We start from the raw sequence: 22326 nt of genomic DNA, 5'->3' as shown, positions 1-22326 counted from the left end.
ACAACATATACATCACACATACAACATGATACATCACACATGCATGCATACAACATGATACATCAAACATGCATTCATACAACATGATACATCACACATACAACATGATACATCACATATGCATGTATACAACTTGATACATCACACATGCATGCATACCACATGATACATCACACATACATGCATACAACATGATACCTCACGCATACAACATGATACTTCACACATACAACATGATACATCACACATGCATGCATACAACATGATACATCACACATGCATGCATACAACATGATACATCACACATGCTTGCATACAACTAGATACATCACACATGCATGCATACAACATGATACATCACACATGCATGCATACAACATGATACATCACACATACAACATGATACATCACACATGCATGTATACAACTTGATACATCACACATGCATGCATACCACATGATACATCACACATACATGCATACAACATGATACTTCACGCATACAACATGATACTTCACACATACAACATGATACATCACACATGCATGCATACAACATGATACATCACACATGCAAGTATACAACATGATACATCACACATACAACATGATACATCCCACATGCATGAATACAACATATACATCACACATACAACATGATACATCACACATGCAAGTATACAACATGATACATCACACATGCAAGCATACAACATGATACATCCCACATGCATGAATACAACATATACATCACACATACAACATGATACATCACACATGCATGCATACAACATGATACATCACACATGCATGTATACAACTTGATACATCACACATGCATGTATACAACTTGATACATCACACATGCATGCATACCACATGATACATCACACATACATGCATACAACATGATACTTCACGCATACAACATGATACTTCACACATACAACATGATACATCACACATGCATGCATACAACATGATACATCACACATGCTTGCATACAACTAGATACATCACACATGCATGCATACAACATGATACATCACACATGCATGCATACAACATGATACATCACACATGCATGCATACAACATGATACATCACACATGCATGTATACAACATGATACATCACACATGCATGCATACAACATGATACATCACACATACAGCATGCATACAACATGATACATCACACATACAACATGATACATCACACATGCATGCATACAACATGATACATCACACATGCATGCATACAACATGATACATCACACATGCATGTATACAACATGATACATCACACATGCATGCATACAACATGATACATCACACATGCATGCATACAACATGATACATCACACATGCAAGTATACAACATGATACATCACACATGCAAGCATACAACATGATACATCCCACATGCATGAATACAACATATACATCACACATACAACATGATACATCACACATGCATGCATACAACATGATACATCACACATGCATTCATACAACATGATACATCACACATACAACATGATACATCACACATGCATGTATACAACTTGATACATCACACATGCATGCATACCACATGATACATCACACATACATGCATACAACATGATACCTCACGCATACAACATGATACTTCACACATACAACATGATACATCACACATGCATGCATACAACATGATACATCACACATGCTTGCATACAACTAGATACATCACACATGCATGCATACAACATGATACATCACACATGCATGCATACAACATGATACATCACACATGCATGCATACAACATGATACATCACACATGCATGTATACAACATGATACATCACACATGCATGCATACAACATGATACATCACACATACAGCATGCATACAACATGATACATCACACATACAACATGATACATCACACATGCATGTATACAACATTATACATCACACATGCATGCATACAACATGATACATCACACATACATGCATACAACATGATACATCACACATACAACATGATACATCACACATGCATGCATACAACATGATACATCACACATGCTTGCATACAACATGATACATCACACATGCATGCATACAACATGATACATCACACATGCATGCATACAACATGATACATCACACATGCATGCATACAACATGATACATCACACATGCATGTATACAACATGATACATCACACATGCATGCATACAACATGATACATCACACATACAACATGATACATCACACATGCATGCATACAACATGATACATCACACATACAACATGATACATCACACATGCATGCATACAACATGATATCATGTTGTATGCATGCATGTGTGATGTATCATGTTGTATGCATGCATGTGTGATGTATCATGTTGTATACATGCATGTGTGATGTATCATGTTGTATGCATGCATGTGTGATGTATCATGCATGCATTTATACAACATGATACATCACACATGCACGCATACAACATGATACATCACACATACATGCATACAACATGATACATCACACATGCACGCATACAACATGATACATCACACATGCACGCATACAACATGATACATCACACATGCACGCATACAACATGATACATCACACATGCACGCATACAACATGATACATCACACATGCACGCATACAACATGATACATCACACATGCACGCATACAACATGATACATCACACATACAACATGAAACATCACACATGCACGCATACAACATGATACATCACACATGCACGCATACAACATGATACATCACACATGCACGCATACAACATGATACATCACACATGCATGTATACAACATGATATCATGTTGTATGCATGCATGTGTGATGTATCATGCATGCATGCATACAACATGATACATCACACATGCACGCATACAACATTATACATCACACATACATGCATACAACATGATACATCACACATGCACGCATACAACATGATACATCACACATGCAAGTATACAACATGATACATCACACATGTAAGCATACAACATGATACATCCCACATGCATGAATACAACATATACATCACACATACAACATGATACATCACACATGCATTCATACAACATGATACATCACACATACAACATGATACATCACACATGCATGTATACAACTTGATACATCACACATGCATGCATACCACATGATACATCACACATGCATTCATACAACATGATACATCACACATACAACATGATACATCACACATGCATGTATACAACTTGATACATCACACATGCATGCATACCACATGATACATCACACATACATGCATACAACATGATACTTCACGCATTCAACATGATACTTCACACATACAACATGATACATCACACATGCATGCATACAACATGATACATCACACATGCAAGTATACAACATGATACATCACACATGCAAGCATACAACATGATACATCCCACATGCATGAATACAACATATACATCACACATACAACATGATACATCACACATGCATGCATACAACATGATACATCACACATGCATTCATACAACATGATACATCACACATACAACATGATACATCACACATGCATGTATACAACTTGATACATCACACATGCATGCATACCACCTGATACATCACACATACATGCATACAACATGATACTTCACGCATACAACATGATACTTCACACATACAACATGATACATCACACATGCATGCATACAACATGATACATCAGACATGCTTGCATACAACTAGATACATCACACATGCATGCATACAACATGATACATCACACATGCACGCATACAACATTATACATCACACATACATGCATACAACATGATACATCACACATGCACGCATACAACATGATACATCACACATGCAAGTATACAACATGATACATCACACATGCAAGCATACAACATGATACATCCCACATGCATGAATACAACATATACATCACACATACAACATGATACATCACACATGCATTCATACAACATGATACATCACACATGCAAGAATACAACATGATACATCACACATGGAAGCATACAACATGATACATAACACATGCATGTATACAACATGATACATCACACATGCATGCATACAACATGATACATCACACATGTATTTATACAACATGATACATCACACATGCAAGAATACAACATGATACATCACACATGGAAGCATACAACATGATACATAACACATGCATGTATACAACATGATACATCACACATGTATGCATACAACATGATACATCACACATACAACATGATACATCACACATACAACATGATACATCACACATGCAAGAATACAACATGATACATCACACATGGAAGCATACAACATGATACATAACACATGCATGTATACAACATGATACATCACACATGCATGCATACAACATGATACATCACACATACAACATGATACATCACACATGCATGTATACAACATGATACATCACACATGTTTGCATACAACATGATACATCACACATGCATGCATACAACATGATACATCACACATGCATGCATACAACATGATACATCACACATGCATGCATACAACATGATACATCACACATGCATGCATACAACATGATACATCACACATACAACATGATACATCACACATGCAAGCATACAACATGATACATCACACATGCATGCATACAACATGATACATCACACATGCAAGAATACAACATGATACATCACACATGGAAGCATACAACATGATACATAACACATGCATGTATACAACATGATACATCACGCATGCATGCATACAACATGATACATCACACATGCATTTATATTACATGATACATCACACATGCAAGAATACAACATGATACATCACACATGGAAGCATACAACATGATACATAACACATGCATGTATACAACATGATACATCACACATGTATGCATACAACATGATACATCACACATACAACATGATACATCACACATACAACATGATACATCACACATGCAAGAATACAACATGATACATCACACATGCATGCATACAACATGATACATCACACATACAACATGATACATCACACATGGAAGCATACAACATGATACATAACATATGCATGTATACAACATGATACATCACACATGCATGCATACAACATGATACATCACACATACAACATGATACATCACACATGCATGTATACAACATGATACATCACACATGCTTGCATACAACATGATACATCACACATGCATGCATACAACATGATACATCACACATGCATGTATACAACATGATACATCACACATGCATGCATACAACATGATACATCACACATGCATGCATACAACATGATACATCACACATGCATGCATACAACATGATACATCACACATACAACATGATACATCACACATGCAAGCATACAACATGATACATCACACAAGCATGCATACAACATGATACATCACACATGCAAGAATAGAACATGATACATCACACATGGAAGCATACAACATGATAAATAACACATGCATGTATACAACATGATACATCACACATGCATGCATACAACATGATACATCACACATGCATGTATACAACATGATACATCACACATGCAAGAATACAACATGATACATCACACATGGAAGCATACAACATGATACATAACACATGCATGTATACAACATGATACATCACACATGCATGCATACAACATGATACATCACACATACAACATGATACATCACACATGCAAGAATACAACATGATACATCACACATGGAAGCATACAACATGATACATAACACATGCATGTATACAACATGATACATCACACATGCATGCATACAACATGATACATCACACATACAACATGATACATCACACATGCATGTATACAACATTATACATCACACATGCATGCATACAACATGATACATCACACATACAACTTGATACATCACACATTCATGCATACAACATGATACATCACACATGCTTGCATACAACATGATACATCACACATGCATGCATACAACATGATACATCACACATGCATGCATACAACATGATACATCACACATGCATGCATACAACATGATACATCACACATGCATGCATACAACATGATACATCACACATGCATGCATACAACATGATACAGCACACATGCATGCATACAACATGATACATCACACATACATGCATACAACATGATACATCACACATACATGCATACAACATGATACATCACACATGCATGTATACAACATGATACATCACACATGCATGTATACAACATGATACATCACACATGCATGCATACAACATGATACATCACACATGCATGCATACAACATGATACATCACACATGCATGCATACAACATGATACATCACACTTGCATGCATACAACATGATACATCACACATGCATGCATACAACATGATACATCACACATGCATGCATACAACATGATACATCACACATACATGCATACAACATGATACATCACACATACATGCATACAACATGATACATCACACATACATGCATACAACATGATACATCACACTTACAACATGATACATCACACATGCATGTATACAACATGATACATCACACATGCATGCATACAACATGATACATCACATATGCATGCATACAACATGATACATCACACATGCATGCATACAACATGATACATCACACATACAACATGATACATCACACTTGCATGCATACAACATGATGCATCACACATGCATGCATACAACATGATACATCACACATGCATGCATACAACATGATACATCACACTTGCATGCATACAACATGATACATCACACATGCATGCATACAACATGATACATCACACATGCATGCATACAACATGATACATCACACATGCATGCATACAACATGATACATCACACATGGATGCATACAACATGATACATCACACATGCATGCATACAACATGATACATCACACATGCATGCATACAACATGATACATCACACATACAACATGATACATCACACTTGCATGCATACAACATGACACATCACACATGCATGCACACAACATGATACATCACACATGCATGCATACAACATGATACATCACACATGCATGCATACAACATGATACATCACACATACAACATGATACATCACACATGCATGCATACAACATGATACATCACACATGCATGCATACAACATGATACATCACACATACAACATGATACATCACACTTGCATGCATACAACATGATACATCACACATGCATGCATACAACATGATACATCACACATGCATGCATACAACATGATACATCACACTTGCATGCATACAACATGATACATCACACATGCATGCATACAACATGATACATCACACATGCATGCATACAACATGATACATCACACATGCATGTATACAACATGATACATCACACATGCATGCATACAACATGATACATCACACATGCATGCATACAACATGATACATCACACATGCATGCATACAACATGATACATCACACATACAACATGATACATCACACTTGCATGCATACAACATGATACATCACACATGCATGCATACAACATGATACATCACACATGCATGCATACAACATGATACATCACACTTGCATGCATACAACATGATACATCACACATGCATGCATACAACATGATACATCACACATGGATGCATACAACATGATACATCACACATGCATGCATACAACATGATACATCACACATGCATGTATACAACATGATACATCACACATGCATGCATACAACATGATACATCACACATGCCTGCATACAACATGATACATCACACATGGAAGCATACAACATGATAAATAACACATGCATGTATACAACATGATACATCACACATGCATGCATACAACATGATACATCACACATGCATGTATACAACATGATACATCACACATGCAAGAATACAACATGATACATCACACATGGAAGCATACAACATGATACATAACACATGCATGTATACAACATGATACATCACACATGCATGCATACAACATGATACATCACACATACAACATGATACATCACACATGCAAGAATACAACATGATACATCACACATGGAAGCATACAACATGATACATAACACATGCATGTATACAACATGATACATCACACATGCATGCATACAACATGATACATCACACATACAACATGATACATCACACATGCATGTATACAACATTATACATCACACATGCATGCATACAACATGATACATCACACATACAACTTGATACATCACACATTCATGCATACAACATGATACATCACACATGCTTGCATACAACATGATACATCACACATGCATGCATACAACATGATACATCACACATGCATGCATACAACATGATACATCACACATGCATGCATACAACATGATACATCACACATGCATGCATACAACATGATACATCACACATGCATGCATACAACATGATACAGCACACATGCATGCATACAACATGATACATCACACATACATGCATACAACATGATACATCACACATACATGCATACAACATGATACATCACACATGCATGTATACAACATGATACATCACACATGCATGTATACAACATGATACATCACACATGCATGCATACAACATGATACATCACACATGCATGCATACAACATGATACATCACACATGCATGCATACAACATGATACATCACACTTGCATGCATACAACATGATACATCACACATGCATGCATACAACATGATACATCACACATGCATGCATACAACATGATACATCACACATACATGCATACAACATGATACATCACACATACATGCATACAACATGATACATCACACATACATGCATACAACATGATACATCACACTTACAACATGATACATCACACATGCATGTATACAACATGATACATCACACATGCATGCATACAACATGATACATCACATATGCATGCATACAACATGATACATCACACATGCATGCATACAACATGATACATCACACATACAACATGATACATCACACTTGCATGCATACAACATGATGCATCACACATGCATGCATACAACATGATACATCACACATGCATGCATACAACATGATACATCACACTTGCATGCATACAACATGATACATCACACATGCATGCATACAACATGATACATCACACATGCATGCATACAACATGATACATCACACATGCATGCATACAACATGATACATCACACATGGATGCATACAACATGATACATCACACATGCATGCATACAACATGATACATCACACATGCATGCATACAACATGATACATCACACATACAACATGATACATCACACTTGCATGCATACAACATGACACATCACACATGCATGCACACAACATGATACATCACACATGCATGCATACAACATGATACATCACACATGCATGCATACAACATGATACATCACACATACAACATGATACATCACACATGCATGCATACAACATGATACATCACACATGCATGCATACAACATGATACATCACACATACAACATGATACATCACACTTGCATGCATACAACATGATACATCACACATGCATGCATACAACATGATACATCACACATGCATGCATACAACATGATACATCACACTTGCATGCATACAACATGATACATCACACATGCATGCATACAACATGATACATCACACATGCATGCATACAACATGATACATCACACATGCATGTATACAACATGATACATCACACATGCATGCATACAACATGATACATCACACATGCATGCATACAACATGATACATCACACATGCATGCATACAACATGATACATCACACATACAACATGATACATCACACTTGCATGCATACAACATGATACATCACACATGCATGCATACAACATGATACATCACACATGCATGCATACAACATGATACATCACACTTGCATGCATACAACATGATACATCACACATGCATGCATACAACATGATACATCACACATGGATGCATACAACATGATACATCACACATGCATGCATACAACATGATACATCACACATGCATGTATACAACATGATACATCACACATGCATGCATACAACATGATACATCACACATGCCTGCATACAACATGATACATCACACATGCATGCATACAACATGATACATCACACATACAACATGATACATCACACTTGCATGCATACAACATGATACATCACACATGCATGCATACAACATGATACATCACACATGCATGCATACAACATGATACATCACACTTGCATGCATACAACATGATACATCACACATGCATGCATACAGCATGATACATCACACATGGATGCATACATCATGATACATCCCACATGCATGCATACAACATGATACATCACACATGCATACAACATGATACATCACACATGCATGCATACAACATGATACATCGCACATGGATGCATACAACATGATACATCACACATGCATGCATACAACATGATACATCACACATGCATGCATACAACATGATACATCACACATACAACATGATACATCACACTTGCATGCATACAACATGATACATCACACATGCATGCATACAACATGATACATCACACATGCATGCATACAACATGATACATCACACATGCATGCATACAACATGATACATCACACATACAACATGATACATCACACTTGCATGCATACAACATGACACATCACACATGCATGCACACAACATGATACATCACACATGCATGCATACAACATGATACATCACACATACAACATGATACATCACACATACAACATGATACATCACACATGCATGCATACAACATGATACATCACACATGCATGCATACAACATGATACATCACACATACAACATGATACATCACACTTGCATGCATACAACATGATACATCACACATGCATGCATACAACATGATACATCACACATGCATGCATACAACATGATACATCACACTTGCATGCATACAACATGATACATCACACATGCATGCATACAACATGATACATCACACATGGATGCATACAACATGATACATCACACATGCATGCATACAACATGATACATCACACATGCATGTATACAACATGATACATCACACATGCATGCATACAACATGATACATCACACATGCATGCATACAACATGATACATCACACATGCATGCATACAACATGATACATCACACATACAACATGAAACATCACACTTGCATGCAAACAACATGATACATCACACATGCATGCATACAACATGATACATCACACATGCATGCATACAACATGATACATCACACTTGCATGCATACAACATGATACATCACACATGCATGCATACAACATGATACATCACACATGGATGCATACAACATGATACATCACACATGCATGCATACAACATGATACATCACACATGCATGTATACAACATGATACATCACACATGCATGCATACAACATGATACATCACACATGCCTGCATACAACATGATACATCACACATGCATGCATACAACATGATACATCACACATACAACATGATACATCACACTTGCATGCATACAACATGATACATCACACATGCATGCATACAACATGATACATCACACATGCATGCATACAACATGATACATCACACTTGCATGCATACAACATGATACATCACACATGCATGCATACAACATGATACATCACACATGCATGCATACAACATGATACATCACACATACAACATGATACATCACATTTGCATGCATACAACATGATACATCACACATGCATGCATACAACATGATACATCGCACATGCATGCATACAACATGATACATCACACATACAACATGATACATCACACTTGCATGCATACAACATGACACATCACACATGCATGCACACAACATGATACATCACACATGCATGCATACAACATGATACATCACACATACAACATGATACATCACACATACAACATGATACATCACACATGCATGCATACAACATGATACATCACACATACAACATGATACATCACACTTGCATGCATACAACATGATACATCACACATGCATGCATACAACATGATACATCACACATGGATGCATACAACATGATACATCACACATGCATGCATACAACATGATACATCACACATGCATGTATACAACATGATACATCACACATGCATGCATACAACATGATACATCACATATGCATGCATACAACATGATACATCACACATGCATGCATACAACATGATACATCACACATACAACATGAAACATCACACTTGCATGCAAACAACATGATACATCACACATGCATGCATACAACATGATACATCACACATGCATGCATACAACATGATACATCACACTTGCATGCATACAACATGATACATCACACATGCATGCATACAACATGATACATCACACATGGATGCATACAACATGATACATCACACATGCATGCATACAACATGATACATCACACATGCATGTATACAACATGATACATCACACATGCATGCATACAACATGATACATCACACATGCCTGCATACAACATGATACATCACACATGCATGCATACAACATGATACATCACACATACAACATGATACATCACACTTGCATGCATACAACATGATACATCACACATGCATGCATACAACATGATACATCACACATGCATGCATACAACATGATACATCACACTTGCATGCATACAACATGATACATCACACATGCATGCATACAACATGATACATCACACATGGATGCATACATCATGATACATCCCACATGCATGCATACAACATGATACATCACACATGCATACAACATGATACATCACACATGCATGCATACAACATGATACATCACACATGGATGCATACAACATGATACATCACACATGCATGCATACAACATGATACATCACACATGCATGCATACAACATGATACATCACACATACAACATGATACATCACACTTGCATGCATACAACATGATACATCACACATGCATGCATACAACATGATACATCACACATGCATGCATACAACATGATACATCACACATGCATGCATACAACATGATACATCACACATGCATGCATACAACATGATACATCACACATACAACATGATACATCACACTTGCATGCACACAACATGATACATCACACATGCATGCATACAACATGATACATCACACATACAACATGATACATCACACTTGCATGCATACAACATGATACATCACACATGCATGCATACAACATGATACATCACACATGCATGCATACAACATGATACATCACACTTGCATGCATACAACATGATACATCACACATGCATGCATACAACATGATACATCACACATGGATGCATACAACATGATACATCACACATGCATGCATACAACATGATACATCACACATGCATGTATACAACATGATACATCACACATGCATGCATACAACATGATACATCACATATGCATGCATACAACATGATACATCACACATGCATGCATACAACATGATACATCACACATACAACATGAAACATCACACTTGCATGCAAACAACATGATACATCACACATGCATGCATACAACATGATACATCACACATGCATGCATACAACATGATACATCACACTTGCATGCATACAACATGATACATCACACATGCATGCATACAACATGATACATCACACATGGATGCATACAACATGATACATCACACATGCATGCATACAACATGATACATCACACATGCATGTATACAACATGATACATCACACATGCATGCATACAACATGATACATCACACATGCTTGCATACAACATGATACATCACACATGCATGCATACAACATGATACATCACACATACAACATGATACATCACACTTGCATGCATACAACATGATACATCACACATGCATGCATACAACATGATACATCACACATGCATGCATACAACATGATACATCACACTTGCATGCATACAACATGATACATCACACATGCATGCATACAACATGATACATCACACATGGATGCATACATCATGATACATCCCACATGCATGCATACAACATGATACATCACACATGCATACAACATGATACATCACACATGCATGCATACAACATGATACATCACACATGGATGCATACAACATGATACATCACACATGCATGCATACAACATGATACATCACACATGCATGCATACAACATGATACATCACACATACAACATGATACATCACACTTGCATGCATACAACATGATACATCACACATGCATGCATACAACATGATACATCACACATGCATGCATACAACATGATACATCACACATGCATGCATACAACATGATACATCACACATACAACATGATACATCACACTTGCATGCATACAACATGATACATCACACATGCATGCATACAACATGATACATCACACATGCATGCATACTACATGATACATCACACTTGCATGCATACAACATGATACATCAAACATGCATGCATACAACATGATACATCACACATGGATGCATACAACATGATACATCACACATGCATGCATACAACATGATACATCACACATGCATGTATACAACATGATACATCACACATGCATGCATACAACATGATACATCACACATGCATGCATACAACATGATACATCACACATGCATGCATACAACATGATACCTCACGCATACAACATGATACTTCACACATGCATGCATACAACATGATACATCACACATGCATGCATACAACATGATACATCACACATGCATGCATACAACATGATACATCACACATACAACATGATACATCACACATGCATGCATACAACATGATACATCACACTTGCATGCATACAACATGATACATCACACATGCATGCATACAACATGATACATCACACATGCATGCATACAACATGATACATCACACATACAATATGATACATCACACATGCATGCATACAACATGATACATCACACTTGCATGCATACAACATGATACATCACACATGCATGCATACAACATGATACATCACACATGCATGCATACAACATGATACATCACACTTGCATGCATACAACATGATACATCACACATGCATGCATACAACATGATACATCACACATGGATGCATACAACATGATAAATCACACATGCATGCATACAACATGATACATCACACATGGATGCATACAACATGATACATCACACATGCATGCATACAACATGATACATCACACATGGATGCATACAACATGATAAATCACACATGCATGCATACAACATGATACATCACACATGCATGCATACAACATGATACATAACACATACAACATGATACATCACACATGCCTGCATACAACATGATACATCACACATGGATGCATACAACATGATACATCACACATGCATGCATACAACATGATACATCACACATGCATGCATACAACATGATACATCACACATGCCTGCATACAACATGATACATCACACATGGATGCATACAACATGATACATCACACATACAACATGATACATCACACATACAACATGATACATCACACATACAACATGATACATCACACATACAACATGATACATCACACATGGATGCATACAACATGATACATCACACATGCATGCATACAACATGATACATCACACATGGATGCATACAACATGATACATCACACATGCATGCATACAACATGATACATCACACATGGATGCATACAACATGATAAATCACACATGCATGCATACAACATGATACATCACACATGCATGCATACAACATGATACATAACACATACAACATGATACATCACACATGCCTGCATACAACATGATACATCACACATGGATGCATACAACATGATACATCACACATGCATGCATACAACATGATACATCACACATGCATGCATACAACATGATACATCACACATGCTTGCATACAACATGATACATCACACATGCATGCATACAACATGATACATCACACATACAACATGATACATCACACTTGCATGCATACAACATGATACATCACACATGCATGCATACAACATGATACATCACACATGCATGCATACAACATGATACATCACACTTGCATGCATACAACATGATACATCACACATGCATGCATACAACATGATACATCACACATGGATGCATACATCATGATACATCCCACATGCATGCATACAACATGATACATCACACATGCATACAACATGATACATCACACATGCATGCATACAACATGATACATCACACATGGATGCATACAACATGATACATCACACATGCATGCATACAACATGATACATCACACATGCATGCATACAACATGATACATCACACATACAACATGATACATCACACTTGCATGCATACAACATGATACATCACACATGCATGCATACAACATGATACATCACACATGCATGCATACAACATGATACATCACACATGCATGCATACAACATGATACATCACACATACAACATGATACATCACACTTGCATGCATACAACATGATACATCACACATGCATGCATACAACATGATACATCACACATGCATGCATACTACATGATACATCACACTTGCATGCATACAACATGATACATCAAACATGCATGCATACAACATGATACATCACACATGGATGCATACAACATGATACATCACACATGCATGCATACAACATGATACATCACACATGCATGTATACAACATGATACATCACACATGCATGCATACAACATGATACATCACACATGCATGCATACAACATGATACATCACACATGCATGCATACAACATGATACCTCACGCATACAACATGATACTTCACACATGCATGCATACAACATGATACATCACACATGCATGCATACAACATGATACATCACACATGCATGCATACAACATGATACATCACACATACAACATGATACATCACACATGCATGCATACAACATGATACATCACACTTGCATGCATACAACATGATACATCACACATGCATGCATACAACATGATACATCACACATGCATGCATACAACATGATACATCACACATACAATATGATACATCACACATGCATGCATACAACATGATACATCACACTTGCATGCATACAACATGATACATCACACATGCATGCATACAACATGATACATCACACATGCATGCATACAACATGATACATCACACTTGCATGCATACAACATGATACATCACACATGCATGCATACAACATGATACATCACACATGGATGCATACAACATGATAAATCACACATGCATGCATACAACATGATACATCACACATGGATGCATACAACATGATACATCACACATGCATGCATACAACATGATACATCACACATGGATGCATACAACATGATAAATCACACATGCATGCATACAACATGATACATCACACATGCATGCATACAACATGATACATAACACATACAACATGATACATCACACATGCCTGCATACAACATGATACATCACACATGGATGCATACAACATGATACATCACACATGCATGCATACAACATGATACATCACACATGCATGCATACAACATGATACATCACACATGCCTGCATACAACATGATACATCACACATGGATGCATACAACATGATACATCACACATACAACATGATACATCACACATGGATGCATACAACATGATACATCACACATGCATGCATACAACATGATACATCACACATGGATGCATACAACATGATACATCACACATGCATGCATACAACATGATACATCACACATGGATGCATACAACATGATAAATCACACATGCATGCATACAACATGATACATCACACATGCATGCATACAACATGATACATAACACATACAACATGATACATCACACATGCCTGCATACAACATGATACATCACACATGGATGCATACAACATGATACATCACACATGCATGCATACAACATGATACATCACACATGCATGCATACAACATGATACATCACACATGCCTGCATACAACATGATACATCACACATGGATGCATACAACATGATACATCACACATACAACATGATACATCACACATACAACATGATACATCACACATACAACATGATACATCACACATACAACATGATACATCACACATGGATGCATACAACATGATACATCACACATGCATGCATACAACATGATACATCACACATGGATGCATACAACATGATACAGTCAGGACAAAAAAAGCATGTTGGTTTGAGAACTTAAAAAAATCCCAGTTTTCCCGAGATTCAAACTCTTCAACATTCAAACTATTCTTACATTCATACTACATTCTGTCAACCTTTCAGTTCAACTTCAGCATTGGAGCATTCAAACACAATTCTTTCAGGAATTTCTTCATCTACTTAATATTATTATAATAATTAAATGTAGCTTACCACATTGAGTGGGTGGACTGCATGAATGATGTCTTCTCAGTTCTCACTGCAACGCAATTTGAGTGTCTAGAAACACTTTAAATTAATTCAATATTACTAATATTAATAAGGTAAACAAGTTATCTTTTGAAGGAGTAGTCAGTAATCTGATTACTTCTTCCCAGTTTAACTGTGGTGACACTATCTAAATGAAAGTAAAACAGATGTCATCTTTTTTGGACAACATGTTTGACCTCGAACAGTACAGTAGAAAATGGATGGATGGATGTTGACTATGCTCATGCTATTTTTAGTGTGACATGTCTCTAAAGATAAATGTGAAAATGACAGTAATTATTGTCCACCAGCAGGGGGAGCTCATCACTAGTACTACTGTGTGGAGGCTGGCATGTGGTACATTATTTCCTGTGTGTGTATAACTTATTCAGAGAGAGAACAGCACACTAGTATGGATTGCAGGAATTAATTTGAGGATGTTTTTATATGAATAAGGTGGATTGGATGTTGGCCTGGGAAGGCATTCCCCTGAAGGTCTTCTTCATGTGTCAGCTGGAAGTACTCTGACTGTTGTGAGGAGACACTGATGAGATTGTGAGATCATATGTTGGTGCAGGACAATGTCTCATGTGACTGAGCAAAGCTGGACTTTTCTCAAGAATGTTTGTTTTCTCCCGTCCCGTAGATGTCGAAGAACATCTTTTTCGTGAGCAGGAAGAGGAACCACAGCCCCCCCACATTAAAGAGGAAGTTGAGACGCCACAGACCCATAATGTTAAACTGACCCTTCACAATAAAGGGCAAGCGGAGGACCCACTGAACTTACACATCAAAAATAAAGAGGAGGACCCACTGACCCCTCACATTAAACAGGAAGAGGAGGACCCACTGAACCCTCACATTAAAGAGGAAGAGGAGGACCAAGATACGCCGCACATTAAAGAGGAAGAGGAGGACCAAGAGCCGCCGCACATTAAAGAGGAAGAGGAGGAAGAGGGCATCAGTCAGCCTAAATGGTTGGAGGAGTTCCCAGTGACTGGTGTCCCTGTGAAGAGTGAAGATGATGAGGTGAAAGGTGAAAGTGAGGAGAGGGGAGGGGGGGAGCCTCCAAGCAGCAGCTCAACACAACACATGACAACAGAAGCTGATGGAGACCACTGTGGAGGATCACAAGCAGACAAGCTCTTAGCTCCACTATCAGATAGTGAGGACACAACGTCACACTCTCCTGACACTGATGATGAAGACTCTAAAGATGATAAGACATGTCACACTGACAACACTCACTTCACATCTTCTCACTCTCACAAAACATTTAAATACCATTGTCGTCTGAAAGTACACATGAGAACACACACTGGAGAAAAACCTTTTTCTTGTTCACTCTGTAGTAAAGGTTTTGCACAAAGTCACGATTTGAAAAGACACATGAGAACACACACTGGAGAAAAACCCTTTTCTTGTTCACTCTGTGGTAAAGGTTTTGGACTTAGTCACGATTTGAAAAGACACATGAGAACACACACTGGAGAAAAACCCTTTTCTTGTTCACTCTGTGGTAAAGGTTTTGGACTTAGTCGCAATTTGAAAGGACACATGAGAACACACACTGGTGAAAAACCTTTTTCTTGTTCAATCTGTGGTAAAGGTTTTACAGAAAGTAATCATTTGAAAAGACACATGAGAACACACACTGGAGAAAAACCTTTTTCCTGTTCGACCTGTGGTAAAGGTTTTACAAATAGTACAGATGTGAAAACACACATGAGAACACACACTAGTGAAAAACCTTTTTCTTGTTCAATCTGTGGTAAAGGTTTTACAGAAAGTCAGAATGTGAAAGTACACATGAGAACACACACTGGTGAAAAAACTTTTTCCTGTTCAATCTGTGGTAAAGGTTTTACAAGAAGTACATATGCGAAAGTACACATGAGAACACACACTGGTGAAAAACCTTTTTCTTGTTCAATCTGTGGTAAAGGTTTTACAGAAAGTAATAATTTGAAAAGACACATGAGAACACACACTGGAGAAAAACCTTTTTCCTGTTCGACCTGTGGTAAAGGTTTTACAAATAGTACAGATGTGAAAACACACATGAGAACACACACTAGTGAAAAACCTTTTTCTTGTTCAATCTGTGGTAAAGGTTTTACAGAAAGTCAGAATGTGAAAGTACACATGAGAACACACACTGGTGAAAAAACTTTTCCCTGTTCAATCTGTGGTAAAGGTTTTACAAGAAGTCAACATTTGAAAGTACACATGAGAATACACACTGGTGAAAAAGCTTTTTCCTGTTCAACCTGTGGTAAAGGTTTTACACAAAGTCAACATTTGAAAGTACACATGAGAACACACACTGGTGAAAAATCTTTTTCCTGTTCAACCTGTGGTAAAGGTTTTACACAAAGTCAAAATATGAAAGTACACATGAGAACACACACTGGTGAAAAATCACATTCCTGTTCAATCTGCAACAGAAGCTTTTGTGACCGATCAAACCTTTTAGCACACATGAGAAGACACCCAGGAGAGAAAGTGTTGAGTTGCAGTGTGTGTGGTGAAAGATTGTCTTCTAAGTACCAGTGTAAGAAACACAAGTGTGCTGGTGAGAACAGCAGCAGCAAATGAAACTGCAGGATTTGAAATAAACTGTCCAGACTTTCATTTTGACTTTCTAACAACATCAGCACATATAACATGTGTGACATTGTTGTTTGTCCAACAATCTTTTTAATATGCTTCTACATTTATAGATTAGATAGTTGGAAATATAAAAGTATTACTTATTTGTACTTGTAATTGTTGATAATCCCATAGATTATCACCTTTATATGATATACATATGTACTGGTTCACATCTGAAACATCTTCTGGACCACTTCAGGAAGCATATTATTATTTACTTTATACATCATTTAAACAGTTGTCTTTTATACAATTTTAAAATGTGTGACTTTATGAATCATTTGTTGGGTCTCTGTAATCCATTTTATTAATCATCTTTACTACTCTCTTTTGTAATATGATGATTGTGTTGTGATTTTTTTATACTTTAACTTAATATGTATGTACTTGTACGTTTATGCAATAAAAAGTGAGAGAAAATGGCTGAGTTGTTTGTGGAAGGATGTTTTGTTTTTACTAACATACATTTGTGGGTTAAAAAAAAATCCCCACTATTGTGTTTTAAACATACTTTACCTTTTTTTTTCTTTCTTTCTTTTTTAACATCCCCAAAACAATATCAGTCAAAGTTTGGAATGTCAGGCAAAAGCCAATATTGTACATCATCTCACAGAGCTTTATTTTGCATACATTCATGAAAAAAAAAAGTTTAATTTGTTTCCCTATCACAGAACGAACAAGTGTTGTCTTCAATTGCAAAACAACATCTTAAAAAATATTTTAAATTTTTTCCTTAAATTAACTCCTTGGCGTTTGGAAGAATGGAAACTTTCAAATTATGAGTTTTATTTTTTTGTTCCGGAGAAAATACAATAAAGAAGAAATGGTAAATAATTAAAAAAAAAATATATATATATATTTACTGGAATTACAATATTTTGAACAAAAGCCTTTATAATTGCTTAAAATATTGTGTCTGTTTGCAGGTCATACTTAATGAAAT

At 36.8% G+C, this 22326-nt stretch overlaps 1 protein-coding gene across 2 annotated transcripts in view; it reads left to right on the top strand.

The window, feature by feature from the left end:
* The window catches only part of LOC133547122 (oocyte zinc finger protein XlCOF6-like), a 53764-nt gene extending 31958 nt beyond the window's left edge, over window positions 1-21806 (top strand). Inside the window, exons 3-4 of one of the 2 annotated variants that reach the window (XM_061892948.1) lie at window positions 19185-19283; window positions 19375-19510. In XM_061892948.1, the coding sequence (XP_061748932.1) occupies window positions 19185-19276 (92 nt within the window). In that variant the 3' untranslated portion in view covers window positions 19277-19283; window positions 19375-19510. Of the gene's footprint in view, window positions 1-19184; window positions 19284-19374 lie in introns of both variants that reach the window. The other variant, XM_061892947.1, reaches the window with a different exon arrangement.
* The last annotated feature ends 520 nt before the right edge of the window (window positions 21807-22326 follow it).

The sequence above is a fragment of the Nerophis ophidion genome, unplaced genomic scaffold (genome assembly GCF_033978795.1).
Source record: "Nerophis ophidion isolate RoL-2023_Sa unplaced genomic scaffold, RoL_Noph_v1.0 HiC_scaffold_65, whole genome shotgun sequence".
In the NCBI taxonomy this organism is placed as follows: Eukaryota; Metazoa; Chordata; class Actinopteri; order Syngnathiformes; family Syngnathidae; genus Nerophis; species Nerophis ophidion.
The sequence above is the reverse complement of the archived record's forward strand: the minus strand, read 5'-3'. Positions and strand labels throughout refer to the sequence as shown.